Here is a 25,593-nt window from a genome sequence, read left to right on the forward strand (position 1 = left end):
TTAGAAGTGGAGGGTTGCACATTTTCCTTAGGGCAGGGTTTCCATGCTCGTTGTGCGAAGATGATTAAAACTGGAGCTACATGAAAGCATTAGGGTGATGACCCTTGTTAGACCTTTTTCCTCCTCCTCCCCAAAAGAGGAGTAGGAGGCTTCCTCTCTGCAGCAGGGCACACAAGCCGCCACTGGGAGATGTTTATTTACTTTAGCACTTGGAAATGAGATGGTGATTAAAGCAAAGTTGGTGGTTCCAAGAAGTGACAGGAGATCTAATTGCAAAGCAAGTTCATTAAACTCCAGTTTACCATTAATTGTAAATGACTTGTCTTTCTCTCTGGTGGGTTAAGAGACACATTGTATTCATGCTTTATGCTGAGAGTTTACTTTGGATTATATTAGCTGATAAAGTTGTACAGTGTAAAGGAACAACAGGATTCCTGTTGTGATTGTACACCATCCAATTATTTCAGCAAAAAAACTCATAACTTTTTAACAAAAAGAATAATATGTCACAGCACAAGTGGTTCAACTAATAGATTAAAGATTGTTATTGAGTATTATAATGATGGGTTATATGTGCACGCATTAGTCCTCATTATTAGAGAGTCTGTTACATGGTGTTTATTTTTATATTTACAGAACATTGCCATCACTGGTAAGGATGACACTTATTGCCCTTCCCTAAGTGCCCTTATTGTGTATGGCAATCTCACAAGCTGCATTCCATATCACTTATAGTTTAACCTCAGTATTGCATACTTTGAGTATCACTTATCATGCAACCTTGTAATTATACACTTGCTAATGAACTCAGTTTATATAGAACCTTGAATAGAACACACTGTTCAGTTCTGGTCTCCACATTATGAAAGGATAGTGTAGAGAAGTAGCAGGAAAACTTTGGAAATGAGAGGATGTACATGCCAGGAAAAGTTAAACAATCAGGAACATCGACAGTAGGGGAGGGAAGGAAGTAACAAATCCAGACGTACTTAGTGCAATGGGCATAGGAAAAATTGTTTCAATTGTTTGGGTTTCCAAAAATAAAAGTTATGAATATAAGAAACTTATTAATAAATTCAGAAGGAAATCTAGTCAAAGCCTCTACATGAAAAGAGTAGAAGTTGCTACCACAGGGCATCTGGAATGAAAAGAAAATCAGATGCAAAGAGGCTGAGACAAATAGCTGAAATGGAAAGATGAAGTTAAATAGGAAAGGGCTTGTGTGAAGTACAAACATTAGCACAGACCATTTGAGCCAAATGTCTAGTTTTTGCGCTGCAGATTCAATGTAACACAATGCATTAGTTCATACAAAACCAAAAACTGCAACATACTTGATCCATCTACCTTTCATTAAAATGAGTGTGTATGTATATGTAATGTTTTTAGATATATAACATGTATTTCATCAGCAATAGCTGGTAGCCTGTAGCCTATAGAGCATAAAGTAGGATAAACCGCACAGATTTCCTTGAATGTTGGTGGTGGTGTGTTCAGTTGCGTGTGGAAGCAATTTAAACATAATGTGGTGCATTAAACACTATTCTTAAACGTTGACTTCACAAGCACCACAATTGAAGATCAGAGAGAGGGTCTGAATAGGTGGGTGGCAGGTTTGAGATCTGCAGAGGCTACCTATGCTGAAATTTCTAACACTGCTAGTGGTGTACAGTTACAAATTAAACTGAAATCATCTCATATTTTGCAACTAACTTGTCTTTCTTGTAAGTGTGTGGAAAGGCATAACCATTGGGAGGTGATGATGTTTTTACCTGTGATGTATTTAACCATTCAAGTACTTTGTGGATAGACTTCTAGTGTTCTCTATTTATTCTAACTAGACAGTAAATCAACATGGTAAAACTCTGTGGTGAGAGAACCTCAATATTTAGTGTTTTTTGCTGGCTGACTGAATCGATGTTTATATTGAGTTAAAATGTGAGCCTCAGTCACTCATCGTTTAACCCATAATGAGAAGCGAATGGCACCTGCAGATCAATGTGTAGTAATGCTCCTCCCTCACACCCCTCCCCCCAGTCATAATGCTCCTAATCTCTGTGCATTTACTGCATCATTATTCACTTTTCCTAATGCTCTGAAATGATTTTGAATTTTGTCTAATCCACCATGAAGTTAATGGATTTGCTTTGCTCCAAATATGTTGATGTAATGTCTAGTTCTGATTTCATATTTATTTTTTGTTTCTATTTCAATGCAATTCAGTGAATTAGCCCTTGATATTATAAAATGAAACCTTCATTTATATTATGGCCTCCAAAGCCTTTTATAGGTAGTTAAGTATAAAACAGGAAATGTGGGGGCCAATTTGCATGCAATAAGATCTCACTAATAGCAATGAACTAATCTGTTTAGTGATGTTGGTCTTGGCAGGACATCGGCAAGAACTCCTCTGCTCTGCTTCAAATAATGCCCTTTGGATACTTTATGTTAACCTGGAGCTTTGGTTTCAGATATCATATGAAGATACAACAGTACAACATTTCCTTGGTGCTGTGCTGTAATGTTAAAGCTACTAAAACTTCCCCAAAGCCAAGAGCTGCTATCTCCTAAGTCCCTTCAGAATTAGATGGTAATGATCTTGGTGGGGGCGGGGGGAGGGGGGTAAAGACAGTCCATTCGCAACTTCTTAAAAATTTTAGTTTTTTGACTGATTTTTATTTATGAGGTTCTGCTCTCAGTTATGGCTTGGAAAAGAACTAAGTGTCTAAATGCTTCTCTTGTGGGCTGATTGTGCAGTGAATATTAATTATGTATTGTTATTACAAGTGTAGTTACTTGAATTCCAAAAGCAGAAAATAAGATTTGAATTAATTGCTGCCAAAACGATTAATTATTCTTAAGCTGTGAAGAAATTGAATGTCATTATTTAATCATTAGTACAGAAAATGATCCTCTGTTTGATCCTCTGTATTTCATATCAACAGGTTACAACTAGGGGAGGGGTTGAGGCCTAAGGAAGACCAGCCATGATAATATTGAATGGTATGGGTGAAGTCTGAGGGACCAGGTGACCGACTCCTCCCCTTCCTCTCCTGTGCTCTTGTGACCATTATGAGAACAGATAATGACCAACTGCACGTAGTTCTGCTATAACACAATAGTTACGTTCCTAAGGAACCTCGCATTATAGAAAGTCACTCTATAGCAGAACAGGCTGTAGTTGCCTTCAAAGGAGAGGTTTAAACAGGTTTTTGCGATCGCACTATAACCAGTGCAGCCTGCATAATGCAAACAATGTTCGCTAATCCATCATCCATCGCATTATAACCAATTTGCATTATGCAAACATGCGTTACAGCAGAACTAGCTGTACAAACCCATGACCATTGGCTCAATAGTAGACTTAAGCTCCAACTGTGCCAAACATTTATAATATTTGCAAATGAACCAATTAAATGACACCTTGCAAGGTTGATTGGTGTGGACTTAAATCAAAATAAGAGATATTGAAATATTCCTTCTGCACGGTATCATAGCGGTTAGCACAACGCTATTGCAGCGCCAGCGATTGGGGTTCAATTCTCATCACTGTCTGTAAGGAGTTTGTACGTTCTCCCGTGTCTGCGTGGGTTTCCTATGGGTGCTCCGGTTTCCTCCCACATTGCAAAGACGTACGGGTAGGTTAATTTGGGTCTAAAATGGGCGGCGCGGACTCGTTGGGCCGGAAGAGCCTGTTACCACATTGTAAATAAAAAAAACAAAATATAAGTAGCAGCATATGATAGACAAGGTCCTGTGATACCAGACCTTTCTATACTTTTTATGTTGTAGATAGATAGATAAGATATCCTTATTAGTCACATGTATATCGAAACATGCATAGAGTGTTCTGGGGGCAGCCCGCAAGTGTCACCATGCTTCCAGCGCCAACATAGCATGCCCATAGCTCCTAACCCCTACGCCTTTGGAATTTGGGAGGAAACCGAAGCACACGGAGGAAACCCATGCAGACATGGGGAGAACGTACAAACTCCTTACGGACAGCGGCCGGAATTGAACCCAGGTCGCTGGAGCTGTAATAGTGTTATGATAACCAATACGCTACTGGGGTTAGGGTGGAAATAGTTTAGATGTGAATCAATTATCGATGACATTTCCAATGGAGAGAGCAAAGCCCTAGCACAGTCATTTGTTACGGATTAGGTTACTATTTGGTGAATGTCCCTTTAAGACATAGCACAGAAGTAAGTGTGTGGCGTCATTACGACAACAGGAGATAATGACATGATGACGTTTTGGAGCAGTCAGTCAGAAGAGAGAGAGAAGGGAGAGAGACACCCTGCCTGCTGGTCTCTGTATCAATGGATGAAAAACAATAACTGTGTCTGTCACTACAATCCACGTATGGATTTTTGGAATAATCCAGTGGAGTCCACTTTGTCGTTAACCTGTAGAAGGAAACAGGTACTTGTGTGGACGGCCACGTCTCGAATGCCTTTTGGGGTGGCAGATACTTTGGAACAAAGCAATGGAGATCATCGGAGACTGAGGTGTCGTATGGGTTCCATTGTGGAACATTTCGATTTCGTAACTTCTCTCTATTTTCTCTCTACATCTTCTCTTCAGTCAACGGTGGTTTTTGCAAAAGCCTTTGCTAATGTTTCACCTTATGGCTTGCTGAACTGAACTTTGAGAACTATTCCTGGACTTGGAGTTTGGGAGTTTGCCACATACACATTTCGGTTTTAGTTTTGGGGTTAATATTTAAGATCTAACATTTCTACGTTTAACATTCTAACATTTTTTCTTTTATTTTTCTTATTATCATAAATAGTTATTAATAAAATAGTTTCTAACATTTATACATGACTCGGTGTGTTTCTTTTGTTGCTGGTACGTAACACATTAAAGGAATAGAACCTAGTGTTGAACATGCATTTGTTTGGTCAATAACCGTAAGTGTTAAATGTTAAACATTCTGTTTGTCAGAGAAGTAACTATAAGTGTTAAGTGGATTTCAATGGTGCTTTTTAGATCTGGTTTAGGTTATGTAAAAGTTTTAGATATCTGCTTGTAATTTTTTACCAGTGGTGCCCTCCTTGACTATATTCGTGCCAGATTCACTCGTGGCCACATCAATGGCAGCATAAACATTCCATACAGTTCTGCCTTCGGCCCGGATGGTGAGCTGGTACAGTGTGCATCTACCAGCTTGCTGCAGAGCTTCAAGGGACGTGTCATTGTCATTGTAGGAAACGTGGTCAAGAACACAGGCAATGTAAGTTACCACTACATTTTGTTCTAAAATATCTTGAAATGCTTCTGTTGCTATGATATTGCTTAAACTCAGCTATTGATTCCTTGCTGGAGGGCAGATATATGGAACAATCCAGCCCTGTGAACAAGAAATAAAACACAAAGTTAGCTCACTGCAAATACTGAAACTGAGGTCCTCTGAGATGGTTGAATCCTTGCAGAATGATGACAATAACATGAGGCTAAGGATGATCGGTCCACACTGATTTATTAGCCTACCCACCTTATGATCCTGAACTGGACATATGGAGCAACCTGTTACCAATTAACATGCGGAGCATTTCAAAGAGCTGCTTTACCCCTAACAGCACCTTTATTTTTATAAAGGAAGTACAAAGAATTTTTTTAATTGTCTTTAATAAATTTATTACAGTTCTTTGAGACTACATTTACCTTATTTTTGGACTGTGGGGTAATTGAGAGTTATGGGACTTGGATAGGAAAGTGAAGTTGGTGCCAAGATCAGATGAGCCAGAGATCAGAATGGCAGAATAGGCTGAAAGGACTACAGGGCCTACATCTGCTCCTGATTTTTTTTATGTTCCTCTTTAATGTGTCACAATCTAGAATATACACAGTTTTGCAAGAGTAGTCATGAAAGTAATAGAATATTACTTGATAAATATCGAGAGTACAACTGTATTGCTGTTGTTTCACTTCACACTAACACTAATTTTATTTGTACACCTGGAGTCAAAAATTTTGGTAAGGAATTTTGCGAGACTCTTGGACAAGTTAAGTTGATCCTATCTTGCACAAGGTCTACAATTGGGTCCTATTAAAATGATTAGCAACAATATAAACTTGCCAGATTACACTGAGCCAGATTAATAAATCCAATACATTTACCTGAGTCAATCTATTGACTCGGGTAGATTCACATATTGGAAGCTCTAACCCCTCACTTGGCCCAAAAACACTAGCAGCCTTAATCTGGTATGACTTGAAGCAATGTAATTCTGTGGCCGATGCTTCAGTGTACTTTCAGGGAGTAGAACACTACAGCACAGTACAGGCCCTTCGGCCCACAATGTTATGCCGACATTTTATCCTCCTCTATTATCTATCTAACCCTTCCCTCCCACATAGCCCTCCATTTCTCTATCATTCATGTGGCTATCTCTTAAATGTCCCTAATGTGTCTGCCCCCACAACCTCTGCAAGCAGTGCGTTCCACACACCCACCACTCTCTCTGTGTAAAAAAAATTTACCGCTGACATCCCCCTTATACCTTCCTCCAATCACCTTAAAATTATGTCCCCTCGTGTTAGCCATTTCGCCCTGGGAAAAAGTCCCTGACCGTCCATTCGATCTGTGCCTCTTATCATCTTGTACACCTCTATCAAGTCACCTCTCATCCTCCTTCTCTCCAAAGAGAAAAGCCCCAGCTCGCTCAACCTATCCTCATAAGACATTCTCTCCAATCCAGGCAACATCCTGGTAAATCTCCTCTGCACCATCTCTAAAGCTTCCACATCCTTCCTATAATGAGGTGACCAGAACTGAACACAATAGTCCAAGTGTGGCCTAACCAGAGTTTTATAGAGCTGCAACATTACCTCACGGCTCCAGAACTCAATACCCCGACTAATGAAGGCCAACACAAGATCACAAGACAAGGGAGCAGAAGCAGGCCATTCGGCCCATCGAGTCTGCTCCAAGGAAAAGGGAAAAAGAAATGGGGTGGGGAAAAAAAACTATTCTAATCCCATTTTCCAGCCTTATCCCCATATCCCTTGATACCCTGACTATTTAGATATCTGTCTATCTCCTCCTTGAACACCCCCACTGATCTGGCCTCCACTGCTGTGCGTGGCAAGGAGTCCCACAATTTCACCACCCTCTGGGTAAAGAAATTTCTCCTCATCTCTGTCTTGAAACTGTACCCTCTAATTCTAAGATTGTGCCCTCTGGTCCTGGACTCGCCCACCAAGGGAAACAGCCTAGCCACATCTACTCTATCCTTACCTGTCAACATTTTAAATGTCGCTACGAGGTCCCCTCTCATCCTTCTGTACTCCAGTGAGTACAGTCCAAGAGCCGACAAACGCTCATCATACTTAAGCCCTTTCATTCCCGGAATCATTCTCGTAAATCTCCTCTGAACCCTCTCCAACGTCAGCACATCCTTCCTAAGATGTGGGGCCCAAAACTGCGCACAGTATTCCAAATGAGGCCTCACTAGTGCCCCGTAGAGCCTCATCAACACTTCCTTACTTTTATACACTATACCTCTCGAGATGAATACCAACATAGCATTTGCTTTCTTAACCACCGATCCAACCTGGTGGTTAACTTTTAAGGTATCTTGTACGAGTACCCCCAAGTCCCTTTGTACTACCACACTATCAATCTTCTCTCCTTCTAGATAATAATCTACCCGCTTATTTCTGCTTCCAAAGTGTACAACTGCACATTTCTCAACATTGAATCTCATCTGCCATTTCCTTGCCCATTCTCCTAAACTGTCTAGGTCCCTCTGCATCCTTTCTATTTCCTCTATGCTCCCTACTCCTCCACTTATCTTGGTGTCATCCGCAAACTTAGCCACACAACCATTTATTCCATCATCCAAATCATTGATGTACAAGGTAAAAAGGAGCGGCCCCAACACCGATCCCTGCGGCACACCACTAGTAACCGGTAACCAACCAGAACGAGATCCTTTTATTTCCACCCTTTGCTTCCTGCCAACCAGCCAATGCTCCACCCATTTTGCTACCCTACCCATAATTCCATGACCTCTCATCTTATTAATCAGTCTCTTGTGAGGCACCTTATCGAAGGCCTTTTGAAAGTCTAAATACACAACGTCTACCACCTCTCCCTTATCCACCCTACCTGTGATTTCTTCAAAAAACTCCAATAGGTTGGTCAGACAGGACCTCCCCTTCACAAAACCATGTTGACTAGGTCCAATCTTGCCTTGCGCCTCTAGGTATTCGGTAACCTCCTCCTTGAGGATAGATTCCAATAATTTTCCCACCACTGACGTCAGACTAATAGGTCTGTAATTGCCTTTGTGCTGCCTCCCACCTTTCTTATACAACGGAACTACATTCGCTACCCTCCAGTCCTCCGGAACCATGCCAGAATCTATCGATTCCTGAAAAATAATCGCCAATGCCTCCGCTATCTCTACAGCCACCTCCTTCAGAACCCGGGGATGCACCTCATCCGGTCCGGGAGACTTATCAGTCTTAAGCCCCTTTAGTTTTCCTAGCACCTTCTCCCTATTAATCTCAACTGAACTCAGTTCCAATTCGTGAGACTCCTGACTAACGGGCACATTGCTTATGTCCTCCACGGTGAAGACCGATGCAAAATATTCATTCAATTCCCTTGCCATCTCACTATCGTCCATTATAATACCTCCTGCACCGTTATCAATTGGTCCTATGTCAACCCGTGTCTCTCTTTTATTCCTTATGTATTTAAAAAAAACTCTTAGAATCCTTCCGAATGTTGTCCACCAGCTTCCTTTCGTAACTCATCTTTGCTTTCCTAATGACCTTCTTAGTTTCTCTCTGCAGATTTTTAAAAACTTTCCAATCTTCTGTTTTCCCACTAATTTTTGCTACTTTGTACGCCGCCCCTTTTGCTTTTATTTTATCCTTCACCTCCCTCGTTATCCACATCTGTGCCTTTTTTCCATTCAAAACCTTCTTTTTTCTTGGAATATATCTGTCCTGCATTGTCCTTATTTCCTGTAGAAATTTCTTCCATTTCTCCTCTGCCGTCCCTCCAGCTAACTTACTCCTCCAATCAATTTGGGCCAACTCTTCTCTCATACCTTTGTAATTTCCCTTATTCCACTGAAATATCGATACACCAGTTATCAGCTTCTCCTTCTCAAACTTGAAACTAAACTCAATCATATTGTGATCACTTGTTCCCAGTGGTTCCTTTACCTTTAGTTCCCTAATCACCTCCGGTTCACTACACAGCACCCAATCCAAAACAGCCGATCCCCTGGTGGGCTCCTCAATAAGTTGCTCCAGAAAAACATCCCTTAGACATTCCACAAACTCACTCTCCTGAGTACTACCGCCTTGCTGCATTTCCCAGTCCACCTTCATGTTAAAATCCCCCATAATTATCTTCACATTGTCACTCTGGCACGCTTTTTCTATCTCAATCTGCAACTTATGGTCCACTTCCTGACTGCTGTTCGGGGGCCTATATATGACTGCTACTATTGTCCTTTTACCCTTGCTATTTCTTAGCTCCACCCATAAGGATTCCACCTCCTCTGACCCAATGTCCTTCCTTTCTATTGATTTTATATCGCTACTAACCATCATGGCCACACCTCCCCCTCTGCCTTACCCGCCTATCCTTCCTATACACTGTATACCCCTTGACATTCAGTTCCCAATCACATCCATCATGAAGCCATGACTCAGTGATTGCAACGATGTCATATTTATTAACCTGTAGTTGTGCCACTAGGTCATCTACTTTATTCCTGATGCTACGTGCATTTAAATATAGTACGTTTAGACTGGTATCTGCTATTGATTTTATTGTACTTCTATTGTTCAGCAGATTATCCTGACTTTCTACCTGTCCATCCTTCTTACTATCTTCGCTACCTACTATCTTAGACATGTTCGTGTAGACCTCATCCCCTATCCTAACATTCGGTATCCTAACATCCTCATCCCCGATCCTAACATTCTGTATCCTAACATCCTGATTTGTTGTACTTCTATTATTCAGTAAATTATCCTGACTTATCACCTGCCTGTCATTCTTGCCATCCTCAATGCCTTCTTAACAACCCTATCGACCTGCACAGCAACCTTGAGGGATGTATGGACGTGGACCCCAAGATCCCTCTGTTCCTCCAAACTGCTAAGAGTCCTGCCATTAACCTTGTATTCTGCCTTGTGAATGTGAAAACTTTAAAGCCTCCCTTGAAATAGAGCAGGGGAGTTCTCTCCATCCAGTGAGTAACATTAATCTCTCAATAAATAATACTAAAAGCAGGTTAACCAACCATTTATCTCAATTGCGGCTCATGGAAATATATTGTGTGTAAATTGGATGCCATTTTTCCCGCACAACAATAGTGACTGCATTTCGGGAAGTACCTTCAGATGTCCTGCTGGTTATGACAGGGCACTTCATAAATATAGCTTCCTTCCTTTGAGTGCCATCAAACAACATTTAAAAAGTGCCCAGAAAACACTTGGTAAATGTACCTGCAGTAAATGTTAGTATCTGGATAGCACAGACTCACGGTACTCTCTAAAGTGTTAACTTAAGCGTTAACTGCAAAGAGAAGTGCACTTTGCAAGTGTCTCTCCACAGGGGTTCCTGCTTAGGCAGGAGAATTGGAGTTCCAAACAGGCAATGCAAACAAGGTTCTGCCTGTCTGCAAACTAAACTGCAGCTGTCTAATTCCAAACTAAAGCTACAGTGTAAAATACGGTTTTAGTTAATCAGATTAGTTATTGTGAAGCCAAATTCCTTTTTTTAAACTTTTATTTCACTAATAATTACCTGTTGAATATTGTAAAATGCTAATAATGGAATAGTATTTTGAAATCTTGATTTTGTGAGATTAGGTAAGCTTTTCTTCAAGGAATTCTGTATCGCCGAAGCTCAGAATCAGAATCAGGTTTTTTATCACTGTCTTATTCGATGTGAAATTTGTTGTTTTGCGGCAGCAATACAGAGCAAAGACATAAAATAACTATAAATTACAAAATAAATAATGCAAAAAAAAGAGGAATAATGAGGTAGTGTTCATGGACCATTCAGAAATCTGGTGGCAGAGGTGAAGGAATGAGCTTTAGTGAAAAGAGAATATGACATGTGAGAGATCCTCAATTAGCACTATTATTAAAGAATTACTGATGTACAGAATGAAGCTTCATGCACAATAAGAGTATTTGATAAACTAAGGTTTAAAATCTAAGGTTATCCTAAATGAATTAAAATATTAGAAATGCAAAACCTTGTGTGGAGAAAAAAAACTCCAGTTTTTGCAAAAATCAGACACAAACCGTAAAGACACTTTTTCTATATGGGAGTGGCACAGCGTCAAAAATATTCCTTAACTCACTGCATTCTTAAGAATGTGCATTTTTATTGACTGCTATTGGCAAAAGATAAGTGAGATGTTCATGATTTATTTGCTTTAATATTGTGCACACAGTACACAATAACTTTATCACAGTGGATTGCCTTTTTATGTATAAGATAGTTGATCAACAGCGCATAAACCATCTGGTTTATGTATCTAACATACTCCCAATTAAGCTACAGCACTGGTGACCTGAGCTTGCAACTCTCCTGGCCACCCCTTCACCTTGAAATGCTAGCATGTGTTTATCTTTGACCTATAACTGCCTATGGTGGCTTCCTTCATCGCGGTAAATTAGGACGTTGTTTCCATTCAGGATGGACTGGGTCCATTTTCATTCATTGGTTTAATGACCCATCACAACAAGTTTCTTCTCCTCCTTCTGCCAGAAGTTCTACCAGCAGAGGAGAGTGGTCACCATAAAATGAGGGCAGCAGAATCTGAATCCAGGCAAAAGGCTCAAATTGTGTTTGCCGAAGCTTGCATATAAAATGTAGTTTCCTCTCAGTTCGAGGATCAGTATAGGTCAGTGATCTGGAGCCCCAGCAGGTCCTCCAGTGCTACCCACCGCCATTAATGATGTGTAAACTCCTTCCTCTTTGCCACATAATGTGCACTTGTGTGTTTGTGCACTATCAAACACCCATTTGGACTAATTGCATTTTTCTACTTCCCACATTCCCTCAACTGCACCCCACCCCCTCCCCCCCCCCCCCCCCCAGCAGATTCTCCCTACACACTGGGGGAATTTATAGTGGCTAATTACCTTCCAATCTCACATCTTTGGGATGTGGGAGGAAACCGGAGCACCGGGAGGAAACCCACGTGTTGAAAGTGAGAATGTGTAAATTCCACACAGACAACACTGGAGGTCAGGATTGAACCCAGGTTGCTAGAGGAGTGAAACAATGGTTTTACTAGCTGCACCTTGGGAGAAACATTACACATTACTAACCAGCAATTTCAGCAGCTGAACTTCATAAACCAGAGGCAGATCAGGGGAAATTATGATCAATTTCAGTTGGGCTCTGGTCAACTGCCTCTATAAATACTGGGTCCATTTCTGGTCACCAAGAAGTATGGTGCAGAGAAAAACCATGAGACAGCTCCCTAGTGCATGAGTTCTTAGTGAACAGCCTGGTGGATGTGTGCTTCTCAGCTTGGAGAGGAGCCATTAAAGTGATGGTATTGTGTATTAAGTAGTTTGAAAATGACTAAACTGGGATATGCATTAAAATAAAATACAGTGGGCACAAGTTCATTAGTAAAAGTTCTCAAGAAGGCAGCATCCGTCACTAAGGACCATCACCATCCGTGACATGTCCTCTTCTCATTACTTCCATTGGGGAGGAGGTACAAGAGCCTGAAGACCCACACTCAATGATTCAGGAACAGCTTCTTCCCCTCCGCCATCAGATTTCTAAACGGTTCATAAACACTACCTCTATTCCTTTTTTTTCACTTTTAATCATTTTTGTAATTTATTGTAATTATTACGTCTTTGCACTGTGCTGCTGCTGCAAGACAACAAATTTCATGTCATAAACGTCAGTGATAATAAACCTGATCTGGTTCTAAAAGTGACCCTCACACAGAGAGTGTGGTTACTGTAGAATAGATTCTGGGTAGTGGCTAACCTTAAAACGTGTATCACTTTATATTTAGGTGGAGGCATTGTAGGGTCTGTCGGAACGGATGACTTGACATGGGCCAAGTAATGTTTCCCAATCATAATTATGAAATCCCGTTGTAGCAAACAGTCACACAATGCAATTACCTGTGTGGTTAATTGTATAGGAAAGTAAATGTGGCTTGTAATGATGTTTAAATTTGTGTGATAACTTAAAAACCCAGTAAAGTTTTACCCTCCAGCAACTGAGATAGGGGTTTATTTATACTGAACTTTTGTAGAAGTCCATTTTAGTTTGTTTATATCCTGTGCCTTACACTTTGGCAAAGAAGTACCGTGTTTGAACTGCGTGACTTGCTCTGTCACAAGCCATGTAAGTGGTTTAATTTGATTTATTTAAAACATCAGGGTGGAAATTCTTGAATTTCTAACATGATCCAGGCCGTTGTCACAACCTAATCAACTCCCAACAATATGGTGAAAGGGCAGAAACCTCCTGCTCAAAGGCCAACTGAACCACATGGAGAACAGACAGCTCATGTTCCCTGGAGTACTCTGAAAGGGAATATTCCAATCGTGGCTTGAATTCAACCTCGAATTCTTTGAAGCTGAATGAATATGAAGAAATTGCTTGAAAATTTAGCCAAGCGAGAATAACATTTTACAGATGGTATCTTCAGAGTAGGGAGATTCAGACATGATACTTTTCCCTTCCGTTTTTCCCAAGGTGTAATTTATACTCCCATTCCCACCTGCTCGCCCTCTTTTCCCAGTCTCGCTTCCCTGAGACAAGTGTAGGTGGATCGAATGATCTGACTTTCCATCCTGAGACTCGGGTAATGAGGTGCAGCAAGGAACCAGCAGCAATGAGGCATCAGCCAATGTTACACTGAAGTCCAACCCCAGAGCACTCTGACAGCTCTAGAGTGGAGGTAAGGCTGGGGGAGAAAGTTCACCTCTTGTCCAAGTTCAGAGACATAATCAGAGACATTTAACCACTGTTTGGAAAGAATTTTTTTTTTTACAAATTAATCGCTAAGGAATGATTTAAAAGTTAAAACAAGAAAAAGGTAAATAATTCTTCCATTTTTCCCACTGATTTCAAGGACATTTAAAGCGAATAGGGACACCATTTTGAAGACAGGTCTGGTTGATGTAGAATTGCCAAAGTGTATTCATCAGCATAATCCTGGGTGCTTGAACATGATCAGGCTCCACAGTGGGACCCCAACAAGGGTCTAACCATGGAGTGGACTGATAGATGTGTCAGCATCTGTCACATATCTCATCCTGGACTTGTGTCAGGGCCACATCAATCTGTAACTAACTTACCTAGGGGCAGCCAAATGCCGGCCACAGTCCATGCGATTCAGCCCACAGAAGGGTCCTTTCCAAATGAAGCAATGGGAAATTATAATGGAAAGAGTTGGCAGAAGTGTGCACAGATGCAAGATTTATATGTGAAGGGCATTTCAATTGCATTTGTCTGCATGGATTTCACAAGTTCTCCCTGTAACCGGCTAGGTTTCCTCCAAGTGCACTGGTTCTCTCCCACATCTCAAAGACATGTGGCTTGAAAGGTTAAATTGCCCCTAGTGTGTAGGTGAGTGTTAGAATCTGGGAGGAGTTGATGGGACGTTGGGAGAATAAAATGGGAGTAATGTAGGACTGGTAAATAAAATGGATGCTTGATGGTTGGTGCAGACTCGACGGGCCGGAGGACCTGTTTCTGTGCAGTATGACTCTTCGGCTCTCCTTGATTTTGAGGTTGGATCAGTCAGGATCTTTTTGAATGATAAAGCCAGCTTATAGGGCAGATATGTTCTCATGGAGTGAATTTTGAGTGCAGTGTAGGGGAATAGGGCAATGGTTCCTTCTCAGTTACAGTTTGGCTTACCATTGTACTTAGTGCAAAACTAGAAAGCGATAATGCCTGAGCTTAATGACTACTAATTTTCTTTAGATAATCTTTAAAAATACTGTTAGTCAAAAACGTGAACAGTTTAACTTTGCAGTACAAGCAAAATGAGTCAGGAATAAGAAGTTTCAAAGTAACTTTGCTGGTATCGGAAAGAATCTTCAGGCAAAGGATTAAGGCAAAGCAGATCAGGCATCTATCTGCTTGTTACCTGAGGCTACAAAAAAATTAGTGACAAAAGGATGGGCAAAACATAGAAGTAGTGATGAAACAGCAAGAAAGTGAAAAATTGACACCAGAGAGGCAGTTTTACTAATCGGGATGTATGAAGTCACAGTAGTTGCATTTCAATTCAGAAGGATGTTGACCTTATGGTTTATTTTTGAACTCTATCAGTCTTAGCCCTGGAGTCGGTTTGGTGTTTTCTTCTCAGACCTAATCCCTTAGCTCTGAAAATGCACCCATTTTTACTCTCATTTTTCCAATATCTAGTTACATCCAACTCTCCTTACCATAGTTATGCCATTAATTTTCATCAAACCAAAAGTTGATCATTGTATTATTCAGAAAGTTGCAGCTACAAAAAGATGTAGATGTAACTTCTAAAAAAAATTCTGGTCCCAAAGTAATGTTGAGAGACCTTCCACACACTCAAAGTGAATGATTCGAGGATACTTACATTTGAGAGTCGATGGATGGAGTGTTTGGGATACTGGAGGAGGAAGTAGCAGACATGAGATGTGGAGGTTTTGGGACGATTACTTTAAAAAAAAATGCAATTTTTTTTAAAGGCCAGTTCAGCACCTACATTCAGTCCACCTTGAGCTCCCCATCTCACATTGATAACTTTGTTTTGTATGGGCAGAAATTATGCTGCATTCTCCGATATTAGACCCAAAATGTAGTCTAACTGTACCCTGGCCTGATTTTCTGGCCTCATAGCACGTTCCTGGTTATTGTAGGACTGTGTCTGAAGGGCTGCACATTTTCAACAATGGTGTTCAAGCATTTTTAGTGTAACAAGCAATTGCAAATGGATGTTAAATCACTCTGTGTTATTACTGCTCCCATTAAAACTAATCCTACATTATATGCTTGTAATTGAAACCAAATTAATGTTTAGGCATTAAGGACAATGTTTGACTCTCAGGTACTTCAAAGCTGACATGACCTTGGACACTTTGTACATGCCCCCATTGAAACCCAAGTGCTGAATCAGATAAATGTGTACAAAATGCTCAAAGCATGAAATTTCCCTCATTATTTAATTACACGTCCATTGGAGAATTGTGTCCATGCTTGAGTTTCAATGAGCAACAGGTACTACTACATTTCCATAATATGTATCACACTGAGAATATTCATTAACTCAAGGATAATTTTTTGCAAATTGAGTCATTCTTCAATGTAGATTTCTGTTGTTTAAATAAATGTTCACTAAGGTGGAAGCTAACATATTGCAGTAATTATTTCAGTACACCTGCTTCATTTAACAACGTGGCTCTGTGCCGCTCCACCTTTTAAGATCTGTGCTGTTTTATTTTCCCAGATTTTTTTCATTCCCAATAAAAGTACTGACAGTTCAGATCCAGCTTTTCATGGTTACATAATGTAATGAAGGAAAGTTTCTATGAAAAGACCGTTCTGAAAAATGTGTTTTGCTCTTCTTCTCCGGATCAGACCCCTAACAGATACAAACGTGTGCCTCATTCATTGAGGCAGACTTCATTCTTTTGCTAACTCCTTCATGCAGTAAATTTCCTTTCACATCTGTGGTCCATTTGGGCTTTTTGTCTTTGATGTTGAACTGACACGTTTGTTAACCATTTGATCAAGAAGTTTTATGGAGTCATAATCCAGATATTGAAAGCTTATTTCTAGCACAGCCTGAAATGTGTCCGACATTTGGGGCTTTTTCCTGAGTCCAAACAGTTGGTGATGGGTTTGCACTCTGCTAATGCTGTCCAAAAGGAAACAGATGAAAACATCATTGTACAATCTTTGACTACAGTTCAGGCTTTTAATGGAAGTTATTGACCCTTAATTTACAAGCGTGACCAATAGTTTGTTATACCCATGCTTTGAGGCTACTATTGCACACCTGAGGCCAATAACGTTATGTCTCAGTCCAGAAGTCAATGTCACTGTATATTCAGTTACAACTTTGGGGCTGTCAATTAGAAATTGGATCATTTTTAACCAGCACTGTGTAATGTGAGAATGTGGTAATCTCTGTTGTGTTAGCTGCTGATGGTGAATTCTAAACCCTGCAAGTTACAGTTCAGTGCTGGTTTCAAATAATGTTGAAAATATGCAGGATTTTATTAACAAGCCCTTACCACAGCATCAATTGTGCTCAGTAAATAATGCCATCTCTCTGATTATTGTCTGCTTTTTCATGTAAACAATGATTGGAGATGAGGGCAGTGTTACTCATGGATCAGTGATCACACTCTTTGCCTTGGAGGTGGAATGAAAGTGAAGAGTTCATCACCCTCTCCATAGATTTGAAGAGTTTATTAGGGCTGATGTTCCAATGCAGTACCAAGGGAGTGCTGCACTGTCAACCCTCAGAAAGGACATTAAATTGAGATCCCTCTCGAGTGGATATAACTTCATTGATGTTTGTGGACTTTGATACAAGCAAGTATTTCCCATCACCATTATGACTATCCTTCAGTAATAATTCATTAGCCTTAAACTGCTTTGGGACTACTGAGTTTATAAAATGTGTTAGAAGATTCTTTTTTGAGGGGTGGGTAATAATACTGTTTCCAGTATAATCAGTGAGAGGATTCAGATACAGATTAGTTTACTGTCATATGCACCAGATTGAAGTGAAATTGCTTGCTCGCATGAAGCTCACAGTGTAAACAGTACACATGGTAATAATAAATAGAAGCAGTAGCTGTGTCCTTGATGCTTGTGAGAGAATAAAATGTAATACATGGAGAATACTGAGGGTGACCTTAGAGGTTTATAAAATCACAAGGGGCATAGAAAGGTGAATGGTCAGTCTTTTTCCCAGGGTAGGGGAGTTTAAAACTAGAGGGCATAGGTTTAAGGTGAGAGGGGAAAGATTTAAAGGGGACCTGAGAGGCAAGTTTTTCACACAATGTGGAGGGTATGTAGAATGAGCTGCCAGAGGAAGTGGTAGAGGAGGGTGAAATTACGTTTAAGAGACACCTGGACAGGTACATGTACAGGAAATATTTAGCGGGATATGGGCCAAATGCAGGCAAATGGGACTAGCTCATTTAGGCACCTTGGTTGGCATGGATGAGTTGGGCTGAAGAGCCTGTTTCTGTGCTGTATAACTCTATGACAGTTGAAGAATAGCCTGAAAAATAAATTAAGGAATAATTAAAGTGAGTAGGTCCTCAGATCTATTGGATTATCACCTTACGTGAGCCCATCCAAAGCTCTTCTTCCCTTATCCTAACTCGAATCAAGACATGTTCACATACTTAACCAACATTAATGCTTCTGTTTTGAAATTCTCAGCCTTGTTTTTGGATCTCTCTGTGGCTGCACACCCTCCCCATCTTTGCATCCTCCTCCAACCCTGCAACCAAATTCTGGCCCCCTGCACATTAGTCCGGTGGTTGTTGCTTCTTCATTGATAGCCATGCTTTCATCCACTGTGGTGCTAAGCTCCAGAATTCCCTCCCTAAATCTCTTGGTCCTTCTAGCTTTATTTCCTTCAGGTGTTCCTTGACTTCTGTGGCTTTTGGTCACGTTGTAATATGTTGCCCAATATCTTTTGTTGGTATCATTCCTGTGACAGTCGTTTAAGGTTCTGTATGAATATAAGTTGTGCTTCTTTCTGGTGTTTCCCATCAGAAAGTGGTTTTTGAGGGAGCTTAGAAGCATTGCAGGCATTACAGCTTATTGTGAGATATGAGATTTAACTATAATGAAAAAAGGAAATGGTGTCAACAGTTTGAGGTAGTGCCCATCTTCTGGAGATATTGGTCAGGTGAGGAGAAAGTTGCATTGTAAGTACTTTTGACGTATTTGTGTTCTACAATTTGATGGCTGCCAGTAATGGGAGTTGAAACCCTTTTATGGCTCTTGCAATGCAAGTCCAATTAAACAGAGTACTCGTTTCTGGAGATATGAAAGGATATCAAACTTTCCCTCATGCTGATGGTGGAGCAGCCCGGTTTTGTTAACTCAATGAGACAAACCCACTCAAAGCACTGGCTAAAACATCCACAAAAATTGAGTTTCCTTCTTGGTCAATTGTTCGAGGTTGGTGAACAATCTGTAAATCAAGCTGATGTTTTCCAAATTTAAGTGATTTACAAGATTTGCTGAAAATTTCCAGCAAAAATATTTTGAACCATTAGATCTAATCAGTTTTCAAGTATACAGTGTAATGTGACAATGACTTGTGTTTGAGAGGCAATTATGGTAAATCATTACTTATTGAATATAGATAACAATGGGTCAATTTCATGGTAAGATATTTAAAGATCATACAAGAGCTTCTTCGTTTTTTCTTTTTAACCAAGTTCCTATGTGTATTATTTGAAATAACAACATTTATTTAGAAAATCTGCATTTGGAACTCTAATGTTGATAAATGGTGCTAAAGTTCATATTGCTACATTTGAGGGCTTAGCAAACGCATGCACAAGCTCAGCTTGCCAGTGTGTTTGCAAAGCAGAGTGCTTTTAAGTGCTGCCAAGCAGTTCTGTGAAACTGTCGTTAGAAGAGCATGTGTCCTTAATGGCCAGCTAGCTTGAGAAAGGATCTGGGAAGTGGGTGGGGATGGGGATAGAGGGGTTGGGGTGGTGGAAAGAGAAAATTAAAATACCTAAGCACCTGATTTATAGAGACTGGTGAAGCTGTCAGTCATTCCCTTGGGTGAATCGATCCACAGTTTAACCTGCAGTTATCCATTCATATGTCTTGCCTCAACTAATTGTTTAAGATAGTTGGCGCTCTTTGACGGGGTGAAGGTCATCTCATACCTACATGACACCCATTTTACCTTTCTTCCAGACTTCATTTCCAAACGTCTGTCATTATCTTCTGACATTAAATTTCCATTTATTATGAAAATGGGCTTATCAACAGTTTTGTTTCTTTCACTGCCTAATCTGATCAGGGAACTCGCATCCCTGATTCAGAGTCCTAGGCTCAAGCACACAAGCTAGGCTGCCTCACCTATGTTGTACTGAAGGAGTGCTGCATTGTAAGCAGTACTGATCTTAAACCAAAACTAAAGGTCACCCAACACATTTCCCGACCCATTTCCAGCTGGATCCCGAAAACACTCCATTACGTGACTGGATGATTTTTGGATTTTTGCATAGTGGTCTTTTTACCCCTGCCTCTGCTCACCAATCCTAATTCAATACTAATTGGACCTTACACTGAAAGATGTGGGAAATAGGAATATTTTGTAGTTGTCGTATGGTAGCTAGTACATGTCTAGTCAGATGACAAGGAGACAATGCAACCATCTTCCATCCACAGTTGGTAAGTTCCTGCTGAACCGCTGCCACTGCCATTGAATATCCACCACTTGTGCTGTTATTGGAAAGATAGGTTTGTTGGGGCAGAGCGGAGGGAGTTTTATTCGGACTCTGGCTGTGTTTAGCCTAACCCAGGAGATCCTGACATTGACCCTGAATGCTTAAATGGGATGGGCTCCATTTCCTGAGCAAAATATCCTTTGTGATGAGCACAAAAAAATATTCTGTATCCTGTAATTAAGTACAAGGGTTATGATACATGATTCTGGAATGAGGGTCTGAAGATAGCCGGGGGGGTGCAGAGGAGGATGTGTTCAACTCCAAAAACAATTTGAAGCTAAGAACTTTGATCTCCTAAAACAGAAGAAACACAGCAGAACAGAGGAATTAGTTTTGGACTAGTCTAGCACGGGCTTGGCTCAAGATATCACAGGGTGAATGAACCCCTTCCCTGCTGAAAGCTTCCAGAACACTGTCGTTACTTCAGTGCAGTCCAAGAAGCTCCAGTGGCTAATGTCGAGTCTGTTGTAAACAAAGATGTATTTCAGCACAGAAGTTAAGTACAGATGACAATGTAGTATTAATTTAAAAACATAAGACCTGTGTGCCAGAGACTGCTTTGTTTAAAATTATGATGATTGCACCCTTTCTGTGTTATCAAGTTGCACTGTGAAGTATGAAATATTGTATTAATAATCTGTCCTAATTCAGTTCACAGGGATTAATTTCTAATGGAATTTGGTACATTTTTAAAATAATTCCTTCCTTTGCTTAACCATCTTGAACGTATTAAAGAAACTTCTTTGTGTTTTAGCATAAAACAGGTACATTAACAAAGATATTTTGCATCTTTCTGAATCTTCATTCTACTGTTTTTAAAATGTTTTTTCATATTGCAAAGGGTGCTTTTAGCTAGTGTGCAAGAAGAGTAGTAAAAACGTCTGCTGCCTTAGACATTCGTAAGTGACTGAACCAAATCTACTTTTGATTCTGGCTTCTGTCAAAGAGACACTGTTAGTGTGCATGCCATCGACTGTGTGTATTTAATGTAACATGACCTTGAATCAAAGGGTATTGTAAATAATTGTTATGAAAGTTCAAGGGCCTCATTATAAACAATGTGCAACAGGTGACCTTCAAGGATTTCACATCTTGCAAGTAATAATGAGGAACAAATCAGTTAACAAATGTCATGCCTCTGGACAAAGTCTACAACTTCATTTCTTGCTGGGGAGTGGGAAATGTGAAGATAAATTTTGACGAATGTCTTCATTTTTAAACTTTTATTATAGTTCTTTAAGTTCCAGTGGAGACGATTAGTCTGTATTGCTGATTCATAGAGTGAGGTTTGGCTTATCCAAGGGGTTCTGGGGCTCCAGAATTGTTGATCTGAATGGTGGAGGCAGAGTCCCTCATCAGATTTAAAAAGGTACCTGGATGAGATCTGAAGAATCATCATCCTCAAGGCTGCAGATTGTGAGCTGGGAAGAGTCATGAAGGAAAATGGCTTTTTTGGCTAGCAGAGCACAATGGGCTGAATGGCAAAGATTCACCAGTTCTGATGAAAGGTCTTTGACCTGAAACATTAACACTGTTTCTCATTCCACAGATGCTGCCTGATCTGTTGAGGATTTCCAGCATTTTCTAATTTAATTTCAGATTTCCAACATCTGCAGTTTTTTTTTTTGATTTTCATTCACCAGATTGATTCCTGGGTGAGGGGATGGGGGTAGAATTTCTTATGAAGAGAGATTAAACCCAGGCCCATAAATGGGGAGAATTTTCTTCACCCAGAGGGTAGTAACTTTTTGGAATTCTCAACCCAAGAGCCCTGTGAAACTTCAGTTGCAGAGTATATTCAGGACAGAGCAATAGATTTTTGGATATGAGGGAATCGGAGTTAGTGCAGGAAAGTAGTGCTGACTTAAAAGGTCAGCCACCATCTCATAGAATGGTGGAGCAGGCATGAGTATCTGAATGGCCTGTTCCTGCTTCTCTTTCATGTGTTTATCTTTCTAGTCCTTAAACATCTATTATTCTATTTAAGGTAATGTTGATACTGGAATCAGTAAGTGGTTAAATCATCATTGAGGGAGAGGAAGGAAGCAGCAGATATTCTTACAAAGTTTAAGAATCCCTGCTTTAGTTGCCTCAGATGGCTATTTGCAGTTCAGACAAGTGGCACTTTATAGAATCTGTCAGCCTGCTTAATGTTAATAAGACTACAGAAACCATATTTAACACTAACAATTCTGTATACCCTGTCCACCTTGGGACTAATCAAAAATGTTTATGGCTGCTCTGTACAAAAAGATACGAAGCTACCTTGGGCTGCAGGTTTTCACAGTCATAGGCTTACTGAGTCAGATTCCGGCTTCAAAAGGTTTACAGGGAACTTGCCAGCAGTATAAGTTTGAAGTTATACTTAATATAATTCTAAATAGCAGGTGGGGATTCTCTACTCTGTCAGAGAGCGAGTGTAGTGGTATTCAGAGCCGCCACATCTCATTGACTCTAATCCTAGAGAATATTCTGAGATCAGTTTGTTTAACCAGGCTTAAGTAAGTAGATATGTAGGAAGGATTTGGAGAATAATAGGAATCTTCTTACTTATTAGATCATCCCTGGAGAACAAGGATAACTTGCTTCCTCTCCATTTCTGTGGGTTTTGAGGTAGCTAATGAGACCAAGATGGACCTCAGACTCTTCCACAGATGGTGCAGGGGGAGCCTGATAGGGTGGATAGTTTGTGATTTGGTGCGCTCCTTCTGTTTTTTATACTGGGCTTCTGTGTGCTTGTGTCACATGGACCCCAGGCTCTCAGGCCAATCCCAAATCTCCTCCACTGGGAATGAGAATGAGGAAAAATGTGGATAATGACTATTTCAGGCCTCCTTGGCTTTCCTCAACAGTAGGAGAAAGCTCAGCATCCTGTGAAGCAGATGGTGGGTTGGAGTGGGGTTAGGTAGGGTTTGGGGAAGGGGGGTTGAGAAACAGGCATCGGTGAAGGAATAACTCTCAGGATTCATGGATGCAGTCAATTGTCATGGTTAACATCAACACTTCCACAGGAAATTCTTGTAAATTATTAAACTCTGTAATGCGGCACCCTCGGGACCTGACTGGTGTCGGACCACAGCAAAGGCCAGGCCACAGAAATTGCTCCTCTGGGGAGAACTGTTCTTTTTAAGTGTGGTGGGACTGTTGTGGGAAACGGAAGCTGGAGGGTTCTGAGAACTGTCCGTAACCCGAAGTGTCCATAAATTGGAAACGCTGTCGACTGTAGATTGTAAAACTTGCACTGGTTGATTAATTAGGGACAGATTAGTACAGATCTTGGTTAGATATTAGTTAGGATTAGTTAATTAGTACAGATCTGCACTACAAGTTAAAGAAACATGACAGACCACAGAATGTTGCACCAGGGAGTTTCAACCTGTAATCCCGACCTGTCAGACCATCATTGCTCAGTTGAATGTAATGATGTTTCCTCCCCTCCATCATTACAGATCTCCCTGAATTATGTCAGGGTTAGTTGCAGGCTAATTGGTGCAATTGCTTGCCAGAATTGATCAACCATTCCATTATCACTGCACTGTTAGGCAACCCTCAGAGTAGGATAAGGCCACCAGATGGTCCCCGTCTTCTATCATTTACCAACACCTACACCATACAATTAATAATGAATTTCATTTTGATTTGTTTGTCCATATCTCAAGGTCTTTGTATATGATATGGTCACATTAATGGACAGAAGGGCAGTTTTCACTCCTTTATTGGTATTGGGTTTTTTATACCAAGGTACAGTGAAAAACTTGTCTTGCATACCGTTCGTACAGATCAATTCATTACACAGTGCATTGAGGTAGTACAGGGTAAAAACATTCATTCATTACTGGCAAAGCTTTATTCCCTATCCCTAGTTTCAGAACATAGAACAGTACAGCACAGAACAGGCCCTTCGGCCCACAATGTTGTGCCGACATAGCTATTCCCTCCTACCTACAGAATGCCCATATCCCTCTATTTTCCTCTCATTCATGTGCCCATCCAAGCCCCACTTAAAAGCCCCCAATGAATTTGCCTCCGCCACCCTATCAGGTGTTTTGTGAATTAACTGGCTTGCTAGGCCACTTCAAAGGACAGTTGGCATGGGTGTGACTGGTAAGTCAACAGGTTTGCTTCCCTAAATTAATCAGGGGACCAGTTCTTCACCAGGTCATCATTTGGCCCGTAGCTGGGCTGTTTCTGTGACGTTTTTGTTGCTAATGGCTCTGCCTTTATTCTTCAGTTCGCAGCTCATTTAGTGAAGCTGGCTTATCCTCGAGTCTGCCTCTTGGACGGAGGCATCAACAAGATGAAACCCACAGGACTGCTGATTGTGCCCTCACCTCAGATCTGAACCTTCCCAACCACAGCACCAGGGACAGATGAAAGAAGTCTGAGTTGGCTGAGGGAGTGGCAGCACCTGCATGGAAGGGCAGTACTGGAACCAATGACTGAAATCCTTGTCTGGGAATCCTTAATCGTGTGTGATCAAGAACCTATAGCTTACTGCTGATTGCAACACTGGTAAAACTCCACAGAGCTGTGTTATCCAATGCATAACACTGATTCAGTAGAGATTTACATCTGAGTGTTACTCAGCAAGACCACTGATAAATCATGTTTTTCATTATTTTCAGAAATGTAAAGTTTGTTGATTGTGACCTGTGATTTTAACTGCATGTTGTAGCACAATCTTTATTTAAATACTAAGCACAAAACCAAACCTATATTGCAGTTTTTTTAAGTAATTTTAAAGTGCATCTGAAAGAGGGTATAACTGACAAGGATGAAACTCTACAACACCCCATTGACCATGTTAGGTAAACCCAAAAGAGGGACTTAAAAGGATAGCATCTTTCAAAGGAACTTCAAAATAACTACCAAAGCACTGAAACCATTGATGATAAAATGTACTGCATAATCCTTTGTGGCAATCAAGCACTGTGGGCCTGTTCATACGTGTACCTGAAAAATTTGCTTCAGAAATCTTTGCACCCCCCAACCCCCCTCCCACCCAACCACTGATCCTTTGCGTCTAATTTTTGGTTCAAGCTGTATGCTTCTGGTGACCGTCGCTACTGTTTGGTCCAGATGAAGAGTCGACTGTCCATTTCCCTTCACAGATGCTGCCTGACTTGC

General features: G+C 40.7%; 1 protein-coding gene across 1 annotated transcript in view; it reads left to right on the top strand.

The window, feature by feature from the left end:
* The window catches only part of tbck (TBC1 domain containing kinase), a 178,680-nt gene extending 153,496 nt beyond the window's left edge, over positions 1–25,184 (top strand). Inside the window, exons 25-26 of the mRNA XM_052035246.1 lie at positions 5,080–5,239; positions 24,698–25,184. Coding sequence (XP_051891206.1) covers positions 5,080–5,239; positions 24,698–24,808 — 271 coding nt within the window. The 3' untranslated portion in view covers positions 24,809–25,184. The remainder of the gene's footprint in view (positions 1–5,079; positions 5,240–24,697) is intronic.
* The last annotated feature ends 409 nt before the right edge of the window (positions 25,185–25,593 follow it).

This window comes from Pristis pectinata, chromosome 2, assembly GCF_009764475.1.
Source record: "Pristis pectinata isolate sPriPec2 chromosome 2, sPriPec2.1.pri, whole genome shotgun sequence".
NCBI classification, from domain to species: Eukaryota; Metazoa; Chordata; class Chondrichthyes; order Rhinopristiformes; family Pristidae; genus Pristis; species Pristis pectinata.